The sequence below is a fragment of the Ambystoma mexicanum genome, chromosome 2q (genome assembly GCF_040938575.1).
Source record: "Ambystoma mexicanum isolate Mex_15411 chromosome 2q, UKY_AmexF1_1, whole genome shotgun sequence".
Classification (NCBI taxonomy): Eukaryota; Metazoa; Chordata; class Amphibia; order Caudata; family Ambystomatidae; genus Ambystoma; species Ambystoma mexicanum.
This window is the reverse complement of record NC_090924.1, coordinates 1213651543-1213665091: the sequence shown is the minus strand read 5'-3', so window position 1 is coordinate 1213665091 and position 13549 is coordinate 1213651543. Positions and strand designations below refer to the sequence as shown.

Here is a 13549-nt window from a genome sequence, read left to right as displayed (position 1 = left end):
ACTGTCTGAAAATAAGTGGGCCTTTAGTTAAGACTTGTCTAAATATTCTTTTATGGGAGTGTTTATCTTTTAGTAACCGTGTTTTTGAACTGCTTAATATTAGTGCCTGTGTGTTTTATTAGATGTGATTTTAAATAAATTATTATATCTCTTTTACACCAAGCTCTGGTCAGTGTTTGCTTTTTCTACTGTGTTCCTTTTGACATATTGTGAATACTCTGTATACTACCTAACTCTTCTTGAGGGAAGCCTGACTACTCAGCCACAGCTACCAAGTGAATCTGTGCGGTACAGACTGCTACCAAGTGGGTTTACTGCCAAACACCTGTAGTCTTAAATCTTTTGCAGTGGTCCCAGAGGGATCTGCACAGGTTTCTGCCTAACACCATGCTACTCCAGATTCACTGGTAGTAACAACAACCAGGAAGAGAGCAGGGGTTCCCCTATCAACTGATGAGGCACCCTCTGACAAGGAGTGTAAGAGACTATATGCTCTAGGGAAAAGGGTCACGGCGGCTGCAGCCTTTTCCAATCGCATCGCAAATAATACAACCTGTTGGCCAGCTATGCCAATGCACAATGGACCATGCTTCAGGAGAGCCTTAAAGAATTCCCTCAACGAGCTGGCCTGCTCTCCACGGTGGCGGAAGACAGGCAGGTTAATCAGAGTATCCTTAAAAACACTTTGGATGCGGCAGAGACAGCTGGCAGATCGTTGGCTCAAGGTACCCTCCTGAAGAGGCACGCATGGTTACGCAACTTTGGTGTTAAACTAGAGACTCAAGCTTCATTTATAAATAAGCCGGTGGAGGAGATTAATTTATTTGGAAAGGCGGTTGATGAATCGCTTAAAAGTGCTAAGCAAGAGCATGACACCCTCAAGACCCTGGATCAGATCACCCAGAGGCCTTTTCCGAAGAAGGGGAGCAGGTCTAAACATTCCTTTCGTGGTCAACGTTTCCCTCAGAACCAATACAGCTCAGGAAATAATTGCTCCTCTACCCAAGGAGCCAACACCTACACCACTACATATTCTCCAAGAGGCCAACGAAGTGGCAAAGGAAGGGGTTGGAATTCTAACCCTCAAGGCTCCCCAGCCTCAGGCCAAAAATGACCTGCAGATCCGGGTCCCCTCCCATGCCTCCCCGGTCTGGGGCCGGCTAACATAATTTCTTCAAGCATGGGAAGGGATAACTACAAACCAGTGGGTACTCAAGACTGTTGCCCACGGGTACTGCATAGAATTCGGCCAGTACCCCCAATTTAGACCTTCACATGCAAGACGCCTGACGCCAGAACATCTGCGCATCCTGCTACAAGCAGCAGAGACCCTGCAGGAAAAGGGCGCCATAGAAGTCGTGCCTCTTCTACAGGTAAACAAGGGTATTTATTCAGTGTACTTCCTTGTACCCAAAAAGGATCTCACCATGCACCCTGTACTAGATTTGCACCCAGCAAACACATTTGTCAAGCCCCAAAGGTTTTGCATGGTCACTCTGCAGGAAGTAATTCCCCTGCTCACACCGAGGGGTTGCATGGCAACATTGGACATGAAAGATGCATACTTTCATATTGCAATGTTGCCGGCGCACAGAAAATACCTCTGATTCAAAATACAGGACAAGCACTATCAGTTCAAGGTACTAGCCTTCGGCATAGCCTCAGCACCAAGGGTGTTTACAAAGGTAGTGGCAGCAGCAAACCCGCGCAGGTTATCCATCCTGGTTTATCCTTCCCTCGACGACTGGCTCATACAGGGGATTCTTACGAAACATGCCTGTCAAATACCCAAAAGACGATAGACCTCTTATTCAGCCTGGGATTCTCCATCAATGAGAAGAAGTCCAGCTTAAACCCCATTCGAGTCAAGCTGTTCTTAGGGGCTCTAATTCGAATAACGGAAGGCCTTGTCTTGCCCTCCAACGAGAGGGTCCAAAACATGCTGTTTAGATCCCTCAATATGTAGCCAGTCGAGAGGTGACGGTACGCAAGGCTGTGCGACTGTTAGGAATGATGGCGTCATACATTTATTTATATACGAGAGGGTAGTCCTGCACTCAAATATTTGTAATTGCAATAATTAGATGCAGTGAGAGTTTCAAATCCTCCAAAGTTCGGTCTGTAAGACATTAAAGATTATGCATTTACTGAGAAAGGAATAATCCAAACGCTGGACTTTAACTATAGTGGCCTTTTTTAATTTGGCTACACATATAGATTTATAATAAGAAGGTATAAACAAAATGAACAAAAACACTTTAAATCAAGTAGGTCACAGTTTTCTCAAGTGTTCTGTCATAAACAATTGCAACGATGTATAAACGGGTGTATAAACAACGGTGAGCAAGACACTTTTACATCAAATGCATTCATCAAATACAGTGAGTGTTACAAGTGCACCCACTCTTCAACCCATATATAATCCACAATGTATCATTGGTTTTAGGGGTATGTAAGTATCCTCTAAAACGACTTGTGTCGTTTTGGAGGATACTTGCATGTATTTGTTTATACCTTCTTATTATAAATCTATATGTGTACCCAAATTAAAAAAGGCCACTATAGTTAAAGTCCAGCAAAGACATACGCTAGATCTTTCAGTTTGCTTACATGTTTAAGATTACGTGGTCTGGGGAACCCTCCTATCAAACAAGCCCATGCGGTATCCACCTTCATGTGGATCCCATTGTCTTCCTATTTGTCCCCAGTATCTCTCTATCAATGGGCACGCCCAAAACATATGCACCATTCCCGCATTTTCTTCATTACATTTTGGGCACACTTGAAGTCCGGAGTTTTTAAATGTAACTATCTTTTGTGGTGTCAGGTATGCCATGTGGGTTATATACAACTGTATCTGCTGTAACCTAGCATTTCTCAATACTTTTTTATGATATCCTTGTGCTCTCTCCCACATCCCATCACTCATTGGGGGCCCTACTTCTTCCCAGTCCAGCCTCAGTTGCACCACCTCCTTGCCTGCTTGGGACATTATCATCTCATATAATCTAGATGTTTCGTGTCCTCCTTCTGCTATATCATATCTATAGTGGCGTCCGGTTCCTCCTCCAGTGCCACTTCAGACCAGGTATCTCTAATTCGTTGCACCACCTCGTGGTACGTAATATATTGCCCCACACTCAACCCCATTAGTTCCACCAGCTCCCCAAATTCCAGTATCTTCCCCTCCTGCCACACATCCCCCATCGTTGCTATCCCCACCGGTTCCCAGTGTTTCCTAATCATTAGCTTCAGTTGCTTTTCTTTTCCCACCACTGTGACCAATGGGATCTGTGGGGAGCACGGGGATGGCTTGTCCATTAGTCGACATGCTCTTTGCCGCATCCCCCACCCAAGGCCCAACATCTCCGGGCGACCTCCCAACTCCGATTTAGGCAACCATATCATCTCTTGTAGAAAGTGTGGGGCGCAGTTCCTCCGAAACAGCCTGTGTTCTAAGGTAAGCTCGACGGAGAGCCATTTTGCTACGTATTGTAGTTGGCTCGCTACATAATAGACTTCCCAGTTTGGTAATTTAATGCCTCCTTTCTCGTATGGATTTTGTAGTTTCCACAAGGCTACCCTGTTCCTCATCCCGTGCCATAAGAATTCCCTGCATATGCAGTCCAGCCTAGCAAAGAATTTCCTGGGTATTGAGTATGGGATGTTCGCGAAGCAGTGCAACAATCTGGGCAGCGCCACCATCTTGAGCATCGCCCCTCGTCACATCATTGCCAAGGGGAGCTTCACCCAAAACGACCTCCAGTTTCTTAACTATTCTCTACGTGTTATGCCTATGTTCAGCTTCTACCGTATGATATGTCTACCCCAAGATATCTGAATGTGGTAACCTCCCACGGTATCTGTAGGATAGGCAAATGCTCTAACGGGAGCCCTCTATATCTACCCAACGGGAACATACAGGACTTACTGGGGTTCACAGCAATACCTGATATTTCTGCAAACCTCTTCATCACTTCCAATATATATTGGAGGTTCTCTTCTGGGTAGCGCAAATACAGTAACATGTCATCTGTATACAATGAAATTAGATGTGGTGTCTCCCCGACGAAAATACCTACTTCATTATATTGCTGTCTTAAATAAATCGCCAGGGGTTCTAAGGCTAAAATATACAGCATGGGGGACCATGGGCATCCCTGTCTGGTACCTCTTCTGAGTTGCCACCTTTCAGAAACTACAGCTCCTGTCTTCACTCTAGCTAGTGGCACGCTGTATATCAGTTCGACCCATTTAAGATATCCTGGTCCCATACTGTAATTGGCTAGGGCCGCCGTTAACCAGGGCCATTTGACAGAGTCAAATGCTTTGATTGCATCTAATGATACTATCGCCATCTCGCCTGCATCTCCATTAGTATGTTCAATGACTCGGTGGAGTCGCCTAAGATTATTTGAGATGTTCCTATTCAGGACGTATCCTGTCTGATCGAGATGTATTAACTTATTGATGACCTTCTTCAGTCTATTCGTCAGGACCGGTATTAGAATCTTGCTGTCTTGGTTTAACATCGACAGAGGCCTGTAAGAGCCACAGTCACTACCAGGTTTATTGGGTTTGGGAAGTGGTATAATGACCGCTTCACGTAAGGATTCCGGTAGTTTCCCAGCTTCATATGCTTCGTTCAGCATCTCCAGCAGCGGGGGGAGTACCTCTGTTTTATATGCCTTATAAAATTTGCTTGGGAGTCCATCAGTTCCTGGGGTTTTGCACGTGGGCAGCTGCCGCACTAGCTGCCTTCTAGTTCCTCTAGGGTGATCGGGGCATCTAGCTCCTCCCTCTCCTCTGCACTGATCTGGGGTAGTCCAATGTCTTCCAATGTGTCCCCCAGCTCCTCGCTGTCGCTTCCTGTCCCATCCCCATACAGGCGTTTATAATACTCTGCAAATTCCTGATTAACCCCCTCTTGTGTGTCTGCTATGCTTCCATCTTCTTTCACTATCGTTCTAATTGGGGGCCTAGTGGTCTCATTTTTATAGAGCCATGCCAGGACTCTCCCTGGTTTGTCTCCTTCTGCATGTTGTCTTTCTCTGTACTTTTTATAATTAAGGTTTCATAATCTTTCCCAATATACTGCACATTTCTGTTGCAGGCCGAGTACCATTTCCGCGTCTTCCTTCGTATTACTACCCCGTTCCGACACCCTCTCTAGCTCCTTTTCAGCTTCCTGCAACTTGGTCAGGATCCCATTCTGCAGTCCCCTAGACTTGGCTATGGCAATCGCCCTCACCACCACCTTGAAGGCTTCCCAGAGTGTGCCCGCTGTCTTAACACTGCCAGTGTTTATCTCAAAATAACTTATTATTTCCTCCCGCATATCCTCCCTGAATACGTTGTCTTTCAGCGCCTCTGCACGCATATGTGCCATGTGGGTACCCTTCCCCTCGGGGGTCGGTACTGCCACACTAACATCAGGGGCGAGTGGTCTGAGAGGACTCTTGCTTTGTATTCCGCATGCGTGATTTCAGCCATTAGTTCATGCGTGACAAACACATAGTCTAGTCTAGTCTATAGACCATGAGGGGCCGCATAGTGTGAATATTGTCTATCCTGCGGATGGCGTGACCTCCATGCATCTTCCAGTTCAAAATCTGCCAATAATGACTGCAGTGCCTTTGCAGCCGGAGTGGGTCTGTCTACCTTAGTGTCTGATCTATCTATGTTTGGGTTTAACACGCAATTAAAATCACCCCCCCACAGCACAGCCCCCCCACACTACCACAGAGTTTACCATACCGGGTTCTAAAGTACACAGCCGTGTCCTGATTCGGGGCATAAGTATTTACAATACATATCTCTCTATTTTCCACCAGCCCTTTCATAACCACCCTCCTACCGTCTGACTCCGCTGCAGAATGCAACAACTGGAACGGGACATGTGGGGCCACCCATATAATTACCCCTCTAGCGTAGGCTGAGTATGCTGCCCCTACTAGAGTCCCTTTCCACTTCTTCTGTATCACTTCCAGTTTTTCCTGCATTTAAATAAGTTTCTTGCAACAAGGCTATGTCCACTTTGTCTGCGCAGGTACATCATAACCTTGTTTCTTTTCAAGTAACTGTTGAGCCCCCTGACATTCCAAGTAACTATCTTAAGGTCTCCCATGGTTCTTCTCGTTTTTCCCGGGGTGTAGGCTCACACCCCAACTGTACACCCTCCCCAACTACAACAAACCACTGCACACAACCCCTTCCCTTCCCCCACCCCACCCTACCCCAACCCCAACAGGTGCCCAGCTCCATCCCTGGATCTCAGGTTCCCCCGCGTTTGGTCCTGCCTTGGAACACCCAGGCTAGGACCCCAGCAGGGTGTCACCGCACTATCGGTGACCTAACTAAACTCTAGATGGGGGTATAAAGACTAGCCCTGCGAGGCTCCCTAACAAAGCCATAGTCTCAGTGTTCAAGGATCATGTACCTTTCCAACCTGTGCATACCCGCCCATAAGCTGCGTCAGTGACTATAATCAAGTCCCATAGTCTTAAGCCACAACACCTTCAGGTGCCCCCCCTGTGCATTACTTATCTCTTCCTTCTCCTTCTCTCGTCTGGATGCCCGACTCCTGGGGGCAGCTTTGCATGTCGAGCCACCCCATAGCGTCTTCCGGAGTTTAAAAAAACGAGATTCTGTTTTTATGGAAAACTTTTAGCTTTGCCGGGTAGAGCAACATGTACTTGTGGCCCGCTTCTCGCAGTCTTCTTTTGACAGTCCCAAAGTTCATACGGCTCCGTTGCACCATCAAGGTATGATCCGGGTAGGCAGTTATGTTCGCTGTCCCTCTTTGTATTGTTCCGCCCTTACGGAAGTGTTCGAGGATTCTTTCTCAATCCCGATAGTTAAGGATCTTAGCGATCACCGGCCTAGGTGGGTTGCCCAGCGACGGCTTCCTCGTTAGAGCCCTATGCGCCCTTTCCACCGCGAACCCCTGGGACAAGATTCCTCCTGTTATCGCCTGCAGCAGCATAGTCTCAATAAACTCCGTGGGGTTGAGACCCTCTGCTCTCTCCAGCAGACCAACGATGCGGATATTATTCCTCCGGGCACGTCCTTCCGCCTCCTCCGCCCTGCTTTCAAGGTTGCCCACGCGCTGCACCAGGGCGTGAAGTTCCGATTTGTGTGAAGCACAGTCTGTTGTGTTCGGGCCCACCTCTTTCTCAAGGTTCTCAGTGCGCTCCGCCAATGACCTGACATCTTGCCGGAGAAGGTTGACTTCCTCTTGCACCGCCCCAACTTTGAGCTCCCGCGCTGTTTTCAATTCGGTCACGGCCAGTTCAAGCTTGGTCTCCCAAGCCACCTTCATGTCGGCGATCGCTGCAAGGACCTCCTGGTTCGTGCCCATGGCGGCCGCGCTCCAAGCGGGGGCCTTGTCTTTGCTCCTGGCTCCTTCCGGGCTGGGTGGTGTCCTGGCGTATTCGTCTAGCGTAGGGTGCTTTCCCTTCAGTCTTGGAGGTTTATTGGACATGACCCTGCGGCTAGAATTTGTAGGCGAGCCCCACCACTTGTGGTTTGCAGCCCCAGTGGGGGCAGACTTCTATTATCGGCTAGGACCTGGGGGGCCGCCCCTGGAGCGTCCTGAAACCACTCCTTTGCTACAGGAATGGACTGTGCCCTCCCACGTACCAGCACGTATCATCTCTCCGACCCTGCCAGCGGCCTCAGGGCAGCAGGTGCGTTGGCTGCGTCTATGGGTGATGTATGCCGCTCAGCACTCCAGGGCGTTATTGCTCTCTGTTCTCACGTGGGTTGTGCGCTCTGCTTCTCCACTGTTCAGCTATCACTTGCACTCCAGTTCCTCTCATTGTTTCCCCACATGCCATGCAACTCTATGTGCCTCTGTGTATCTTGTACAGCGCAATGTGTCTCTGTCCGTTCCGTCAGGTTTGCTAATCCGAACTGCCACAATTCTTCGAGCACCAGTCCTAGTGTTTGAGCGTGTTTCGCCGTCCCTGTCTCTTTGTGCACCCCACGCTGCAATCTTCTTCATTGGAGCCCACCCACCTTCAGTGTTCTCAAACTGGGCACTGTCCTCTTTGCCTCGATCGCCTGGGGCCCTAGGGTTGCTCAAACATGTGTGATCTGCTGCACCACACTTGGCATTCTCCTCCTGTATAACATGCCCAAGGTAACTGTTCTCATGTTTGATATGGCCCCCCACGCACCACAGCTCACTTCCAACTATTTCTCGTCGGGGTTCTCAGTCCCTCTCCAGTCCTTCTTCCGATCCTTTGTCCCTTCACTGGCCGGGAGCCATCTTAGTTGTGCCATGCATCCTACATAGGGCTTCAGTTTATGCGTCAGTTCGGTGCCACCATAAACTCATCCAGCTGCGGTGCCTCATTTCAATCGTTTTTCTGCATCATGAGCAGCGGCTCCTCTCCTCAGCTCCGGCTTGCGCCCCAGCACACCACCTCCTTCCTCCGCGGGCTGAGCAGTCCTCTGTACCTTTGTGTGTCACGTTCGACACAATGTATCCCCGTCCACTCTGTTCGGCCCGTACTCCCGAGCTGTCACAATGTATCCAGCTATAGTCTTGCGCCAGTGAATCTTCGCGCATCTGACTCCAGTCCGTCTATCGCTGCCAGCTTCCTCGCAGAAGCCCAGCTGCAGCTCCGTGTTTCATTTCACTCGTGTGTCTGCGCCATCAGCGCCATCTTCGCTTTCTGGATGTGTCGGACGCTCGTCTTCATTCGTATAATGCTGCCTTTGGGAGGCATATTATTCCAGCAATCTCTGCACCGCACATGCACTGCATATTCATGCGTCCTTGGTTCCAAGGCAACTAGTCATTAGCTTCGAATTCGTCCCATAATTGCAAGGATCAATGCCGGATCACTGGAGCACTCGTGATCTGTGACCTAGTCCATGGCCCTGTAGCCACGCCCCCCCTCCCTCTCCGCCACTTGGGTGGGTTTCTCCCCTCTAGGTTCACGTATTGGATGCCTCAGTGTTCCCCTTGAATTGGTTCTTCACTGGTCTTACTGTGCCCCTATGGTTCCCCAGGGTTTCTCTGTCCCAATGTGCCACTTATCTCCCAGGTGTATTCGGAATCCCTCTTCCCATATGTCTTAGTTCTCAATCATTTCTATGAGCCGTTTGGCTGATTACAAAATTCGGGTTTCTCGGGCTGCCGTTACCCTTACTTAGTTCTTTCTCTCTGAGTCTTTCTGCCCCTGCTATGGGATTAGGGTAATCCTTCCTTCTTTGCCTTTCGTTCTCTGGTCTCTCCACCCCTCCACTTTGAGCAACCCAGGTACATTGTATGTCGCAGGGTCTGCTCCAGTGAGGTGGCATCCACTCAATAGTGGTGGTGTACTCTACAGCTTTCTGGTGTTTCCTGTCTGGACACGAGTGAGTTTTGTCGTTCGCTCATCTCAGCATTTCTCTGCTCCTCAGCTTGCCCCTTGCGAGTAGTGGATTCTTTCCTCCCTTGCGTACTGGATTCTGGGTGGTTTCGTGTGCCTCGGGCCCACCACGTCCTCTGTGCGGTGACGCCGCCAGATAAGTCTGGCTTTGCTCTGCCTTGCCGACTCCACACTGCTCTCTGCCCGATCAGTGGTGTCTCTCCTTCTCCTGCTGTGATGCACGGCTCTGCCTCTCCGTGACGTGCTCACAACAGAGGTTCTCCTCTGCGTATTGCTTCTTCTCCATTCAAGGGTGATCATGCCTTTTATTCTTGCTCCGTGACTAAAAAGGAGAGTGTTTGTTCAGCTTTCAAGCCCATGGAGAGACCAGCAATGTCTTGAGCCAAACATCCAAGGGCACTTTCAGTAGTGTTATGAGGCCCACAGCTGAATATAGCATCAGTTTCTTGGATTCCCATGTATGCAGATAATGGCTTCATGATGGGGAGTTCCCCATGGAAATGGGAGTCCTTGTCCCCTTTAGGGAAGTCGCGCGCAGGGAGGTACCGCTTTCCCAAACCCCTAGGGAGCGTTTTGCTGTGCAGGCTCCTCTCACTAGCCTCAATAGGGGGTGGCTCCCCCAGGGAGGAAGGGATGAAGCCTCAAGATTCGTCCCAGCAATGCAATTAATAGTTTGGTAGCAACAAGAAACATATGTGGGGTGGTTGTGAACAGAAATGCAGTACAAAGGGCCAATAACGATCAATAATGTAGTACAGGTTGCTGCCTTCGATCAAAAGATTAAATCGGCCATTTGAGAACAGAGGGTCAGGTAATGAGCAGGTTATGGAACAGACATTGAATTGGGATGGATGGGTGGTGGTGGTGGTGGTGGTGGATAGGTTTGTGAGCATTATTGAAGTCGATTAGAGTACTTGGGTGCATGTGGAAGAGTTTAGGGGGCCAGGGAAGTATTTCCTGCCCTAAGAATGTGACGCCTATGAGAGTGAAATATTCTGGTGGGTCATGTTAAATGAATTAAATGTTACTGTGTTGCAAAATTGACTACAGCAATTATAGAACATGAGCATAATAATGCGTGATTTAGTTTCAGATTTATCAAATTCAAAGTACATTTGTGTTCCCTGCATTCGTTTGCCACACTGCTGCTTCAGAGAGACTCATAATTTACCATGTGCAGGCATTGTGTAAAAATCTTTTTCTCGCCACTTGTGCTTTCATTTTTTTAATATAGGGGAAATAAATGAAGCTAACCTAACAAATGAAGGAGTCCCGATCCCTCAGCAAGAAGAGCTGACAGCAGAGAACTCTTGTATTGATATCACAGTAAACGGAAAAACTGTGACCTTGCTTGAAACTTCCACATCTAGGAATGGCAGCAGTGGAGCAGTTTCTGAAACGGTGGAAGCAGCTGAAGAGTAATGATGGTTAGGGAAAGGTTTGCACTTTACTGTGGCTTCAGAGACTGCCCGATATGACCTGGAAATGCAGTATGCCCGTGTAGGATTTATTAATGCATAAACTACCATGGCTCCATACTTAATGTACACTGTATCGAGCGTGTTCTTTCCATCCTTATTTATAAAGAAAGACTGATCAGGGAAGTATGTGGCTGTGATGCATTTAAAATGAATAATTATCCCATTGTCATACGATGTATGTATTTGTAAATATGCATTCACAAAATTAGTTTGGGACGTTCAATTAATATTGCAGGTGTGAATGCAAGCATTTTGCATACTTAACTTTTCAGAAAGTGATGAGTAAATGCAGTTTGCAATTGCCGATGGTATTTTTCCACCCAAAAAAATAGGTGTATAAATATATTCTGCAGCAAAATAATTCATCTGAACCTGCTATGTCCGAAATCATGTGGAACTGTTAAACATGACCACTGCCTGTTGGACCGAATGTACAATTTTTCAAATACATATCTTTGGCATACTTAATTTAAAAATCATCCAGAAATATATATTTTTTTAAATAGGTCTATATATTTCATCAAGTGCAGCGTATTTGGTGTTTACGTTTTGTCTCTGAAGTATTACATTTTGGAACCCTGATATACATTTAATTTCCTTGTAGCAACATTTCTGATATAGTAAAGTGTTTCTATTTTATTGTGAGATTGTGTAAAGAACGCAAACACAACTGAGAGTCTACCTTTGGCCATTTTTCATGTATGAAGTGTAGACCAAATAGGGTCAAATTATGCAGCTGTTGTAAAAAAAAGAAAAAAGTGCACATACAGAAAATAAATCCTTTCACAAGTATGTTTTGTTTTGTCTGAAATGTTGACTACCATAAAAATGTTTTCTTTAATTTAACATGCTTTCATAAGAACTGCATATATTCTCGTTTTGAGTGGAAATTCTTTTCTCGCTGTAAAAGGAGTTGCTTCTTAGTTATTTGTAGGTTAATGGGAAGGTGGTGCAGGGCCCTGGATGCCTGGGAGGATGGCATAGGAAGTCTGCCTCCCATTTAAAAAAAATACGAAAGATTTAGCAACAAGACCAGTGTGATTCGATGTCCCTAATCCCTCTCCAACTACCAGCCTTGGAACTCCTTCAACCTGGCCTGATCTATCCTGTGGCCTAACTGCCACAGTCACCCTCTGCTTTGCCTCCATCCAGCTAGTTGGACTTGGCCTGTCCAACAGAGGTTCCCCCAACTGCCTCCTTCACTCACCTTCTGCACTCACTGTAACGCAATGGTCTGGAATGCTGTCCTAACGGTATTCGCATAATTGGCCTAAAACTTTTGATAAGGTCGTTTCACTTTTTCTTCAGTCAAATTTAGTTAAATATATATATGGGATGGGTAAGGGTATAGATTAGGTTGAGAAGTGGGGAAGGTTGTGTGGATCTCCCCCCGCATTTTAGACCAAAGAAAAAGGTCAATAAAAGGTGACCAAATGTGATTAGGTCAAAGGTTTTAGGTCATATAGACCCAAACCATCCTAACATCCTCCAAGTAGGTGCTGATGATGATTTCTCAATCGGTAATCTGATTTGTGGGTCTCTTTTCTCAGCAGTGGGTCTATTTATTTATTTATTTTATCATTTGTATAGCGCACCAAACCCAGAGGCATCAAGACGCTGGTGACAGAAAGGCAGGGAATATGCATATGATACAGTCAAAGGCAGTAAACGTAGGAAGATGTAGGGACACAATGTGTCATTTACAGATGGTTAGGTACTAGCTGAGTTACAGGTCTTGTGACAAGAGCAACGTTTTGAGGGGGGATTTCTGGAATGTCACTGGGCCGAGGAAGAGGCCGACTGATAGTAAAGCGACTAACCCTAACATATCTTATTGGACATGTCCCGCTAATTGGGTCAGGCACTTGACTTTAATCACATACATCTGATATCCATTAGCTCTCTTCACATGGATAAAAGGCAGAACACTCTGAGCAAGGGGGAACATGAGCAGGAGCAGATCGTCTGCAGCAAAGGCGGACCTACTGGAGCAGGGCGACCGATCGAGGGACTAGAGCAAAGGGTAGAGAAACCCGGAAGTTCCCCGTAGGAGGTAGTTTTCTCTGGGAAGCCGTGAAGGAGACATGGAGAAAGCGAAATCGCAGACGAGAAGAAATCTGCATTGTGTTTCAAGGATGCCAGCGACCCTCTCGTGTGACCGACAGAGTTGGGGAGGCGAGGGCAAGCCTGTGGTATTAACCTTAACTCGTGACTCAAAACCAGAGACAAGAAAGGAATGCGCACAACCGATGAGTTAGTGAAAGACATGAAAGGCCAGTTTATGTCAAGGAAAGACTGAAGCCGCAACAGCGTATTTCACAAGTAAAGGTTGCGCACATGCTGATGAGACGCGAAAGAAAGCTAACCAATGATGAACTTTTAAGTGGCTGATAACTGTGAAGCCAGTGGTAGAGTAGCGTAATGGTCTGGCGAAAGGAAATAGCCCACTCAAAAGTCTCACTGAAATGTGAAATGTTTTGTTATAAAGCAGCAAAGTGAAAAAACTCTGAAATACGTAATAGTCAAGATTTACCCCGGCAAAAGGGGAAGTGAAAAGGTGAATGCTTGAAGAGAAAGGTTTCTTTTAACTTTTGTGCTTATGGTACTGAACTACTAAGACCAAGAGACACTAAAGAGTGTGAGCTGAAGAGAAAGTCGAAGTGGTCCTATGGAGGTCTATAGTAA

At 47.0% G+C, this 13549-nt stretch overlaps 1 protein-coding gene across 2 annotated transcripts in view; it reads left to right on the top strand.

The window, feature by feature from the left end:
• The window catches only part of ANKMY2 (ankyrin repeat and MYND domain containing 2), a 422909-nt gene extending 411253 nt beyond the window's left edge, over positions 1-11656 (top strand). For both annotated transcript variants that reach the window (XM_069648608.1, XM_069648609.1), the window contains one exon: positions 10618-11656. In XM_069648608.1, coding sequence (XP_069504709.1) covers positions 10618-10805 — 188 coding nt within the window. In that variant the 3' untranslated portion in view covers positions 10806-11656. The remainder of the gene's footprint in view (positions 1-10617) is intronic.
• The last annotated feature ends 1893 nt before the right edge of the window (positions 11657-13549 follow it).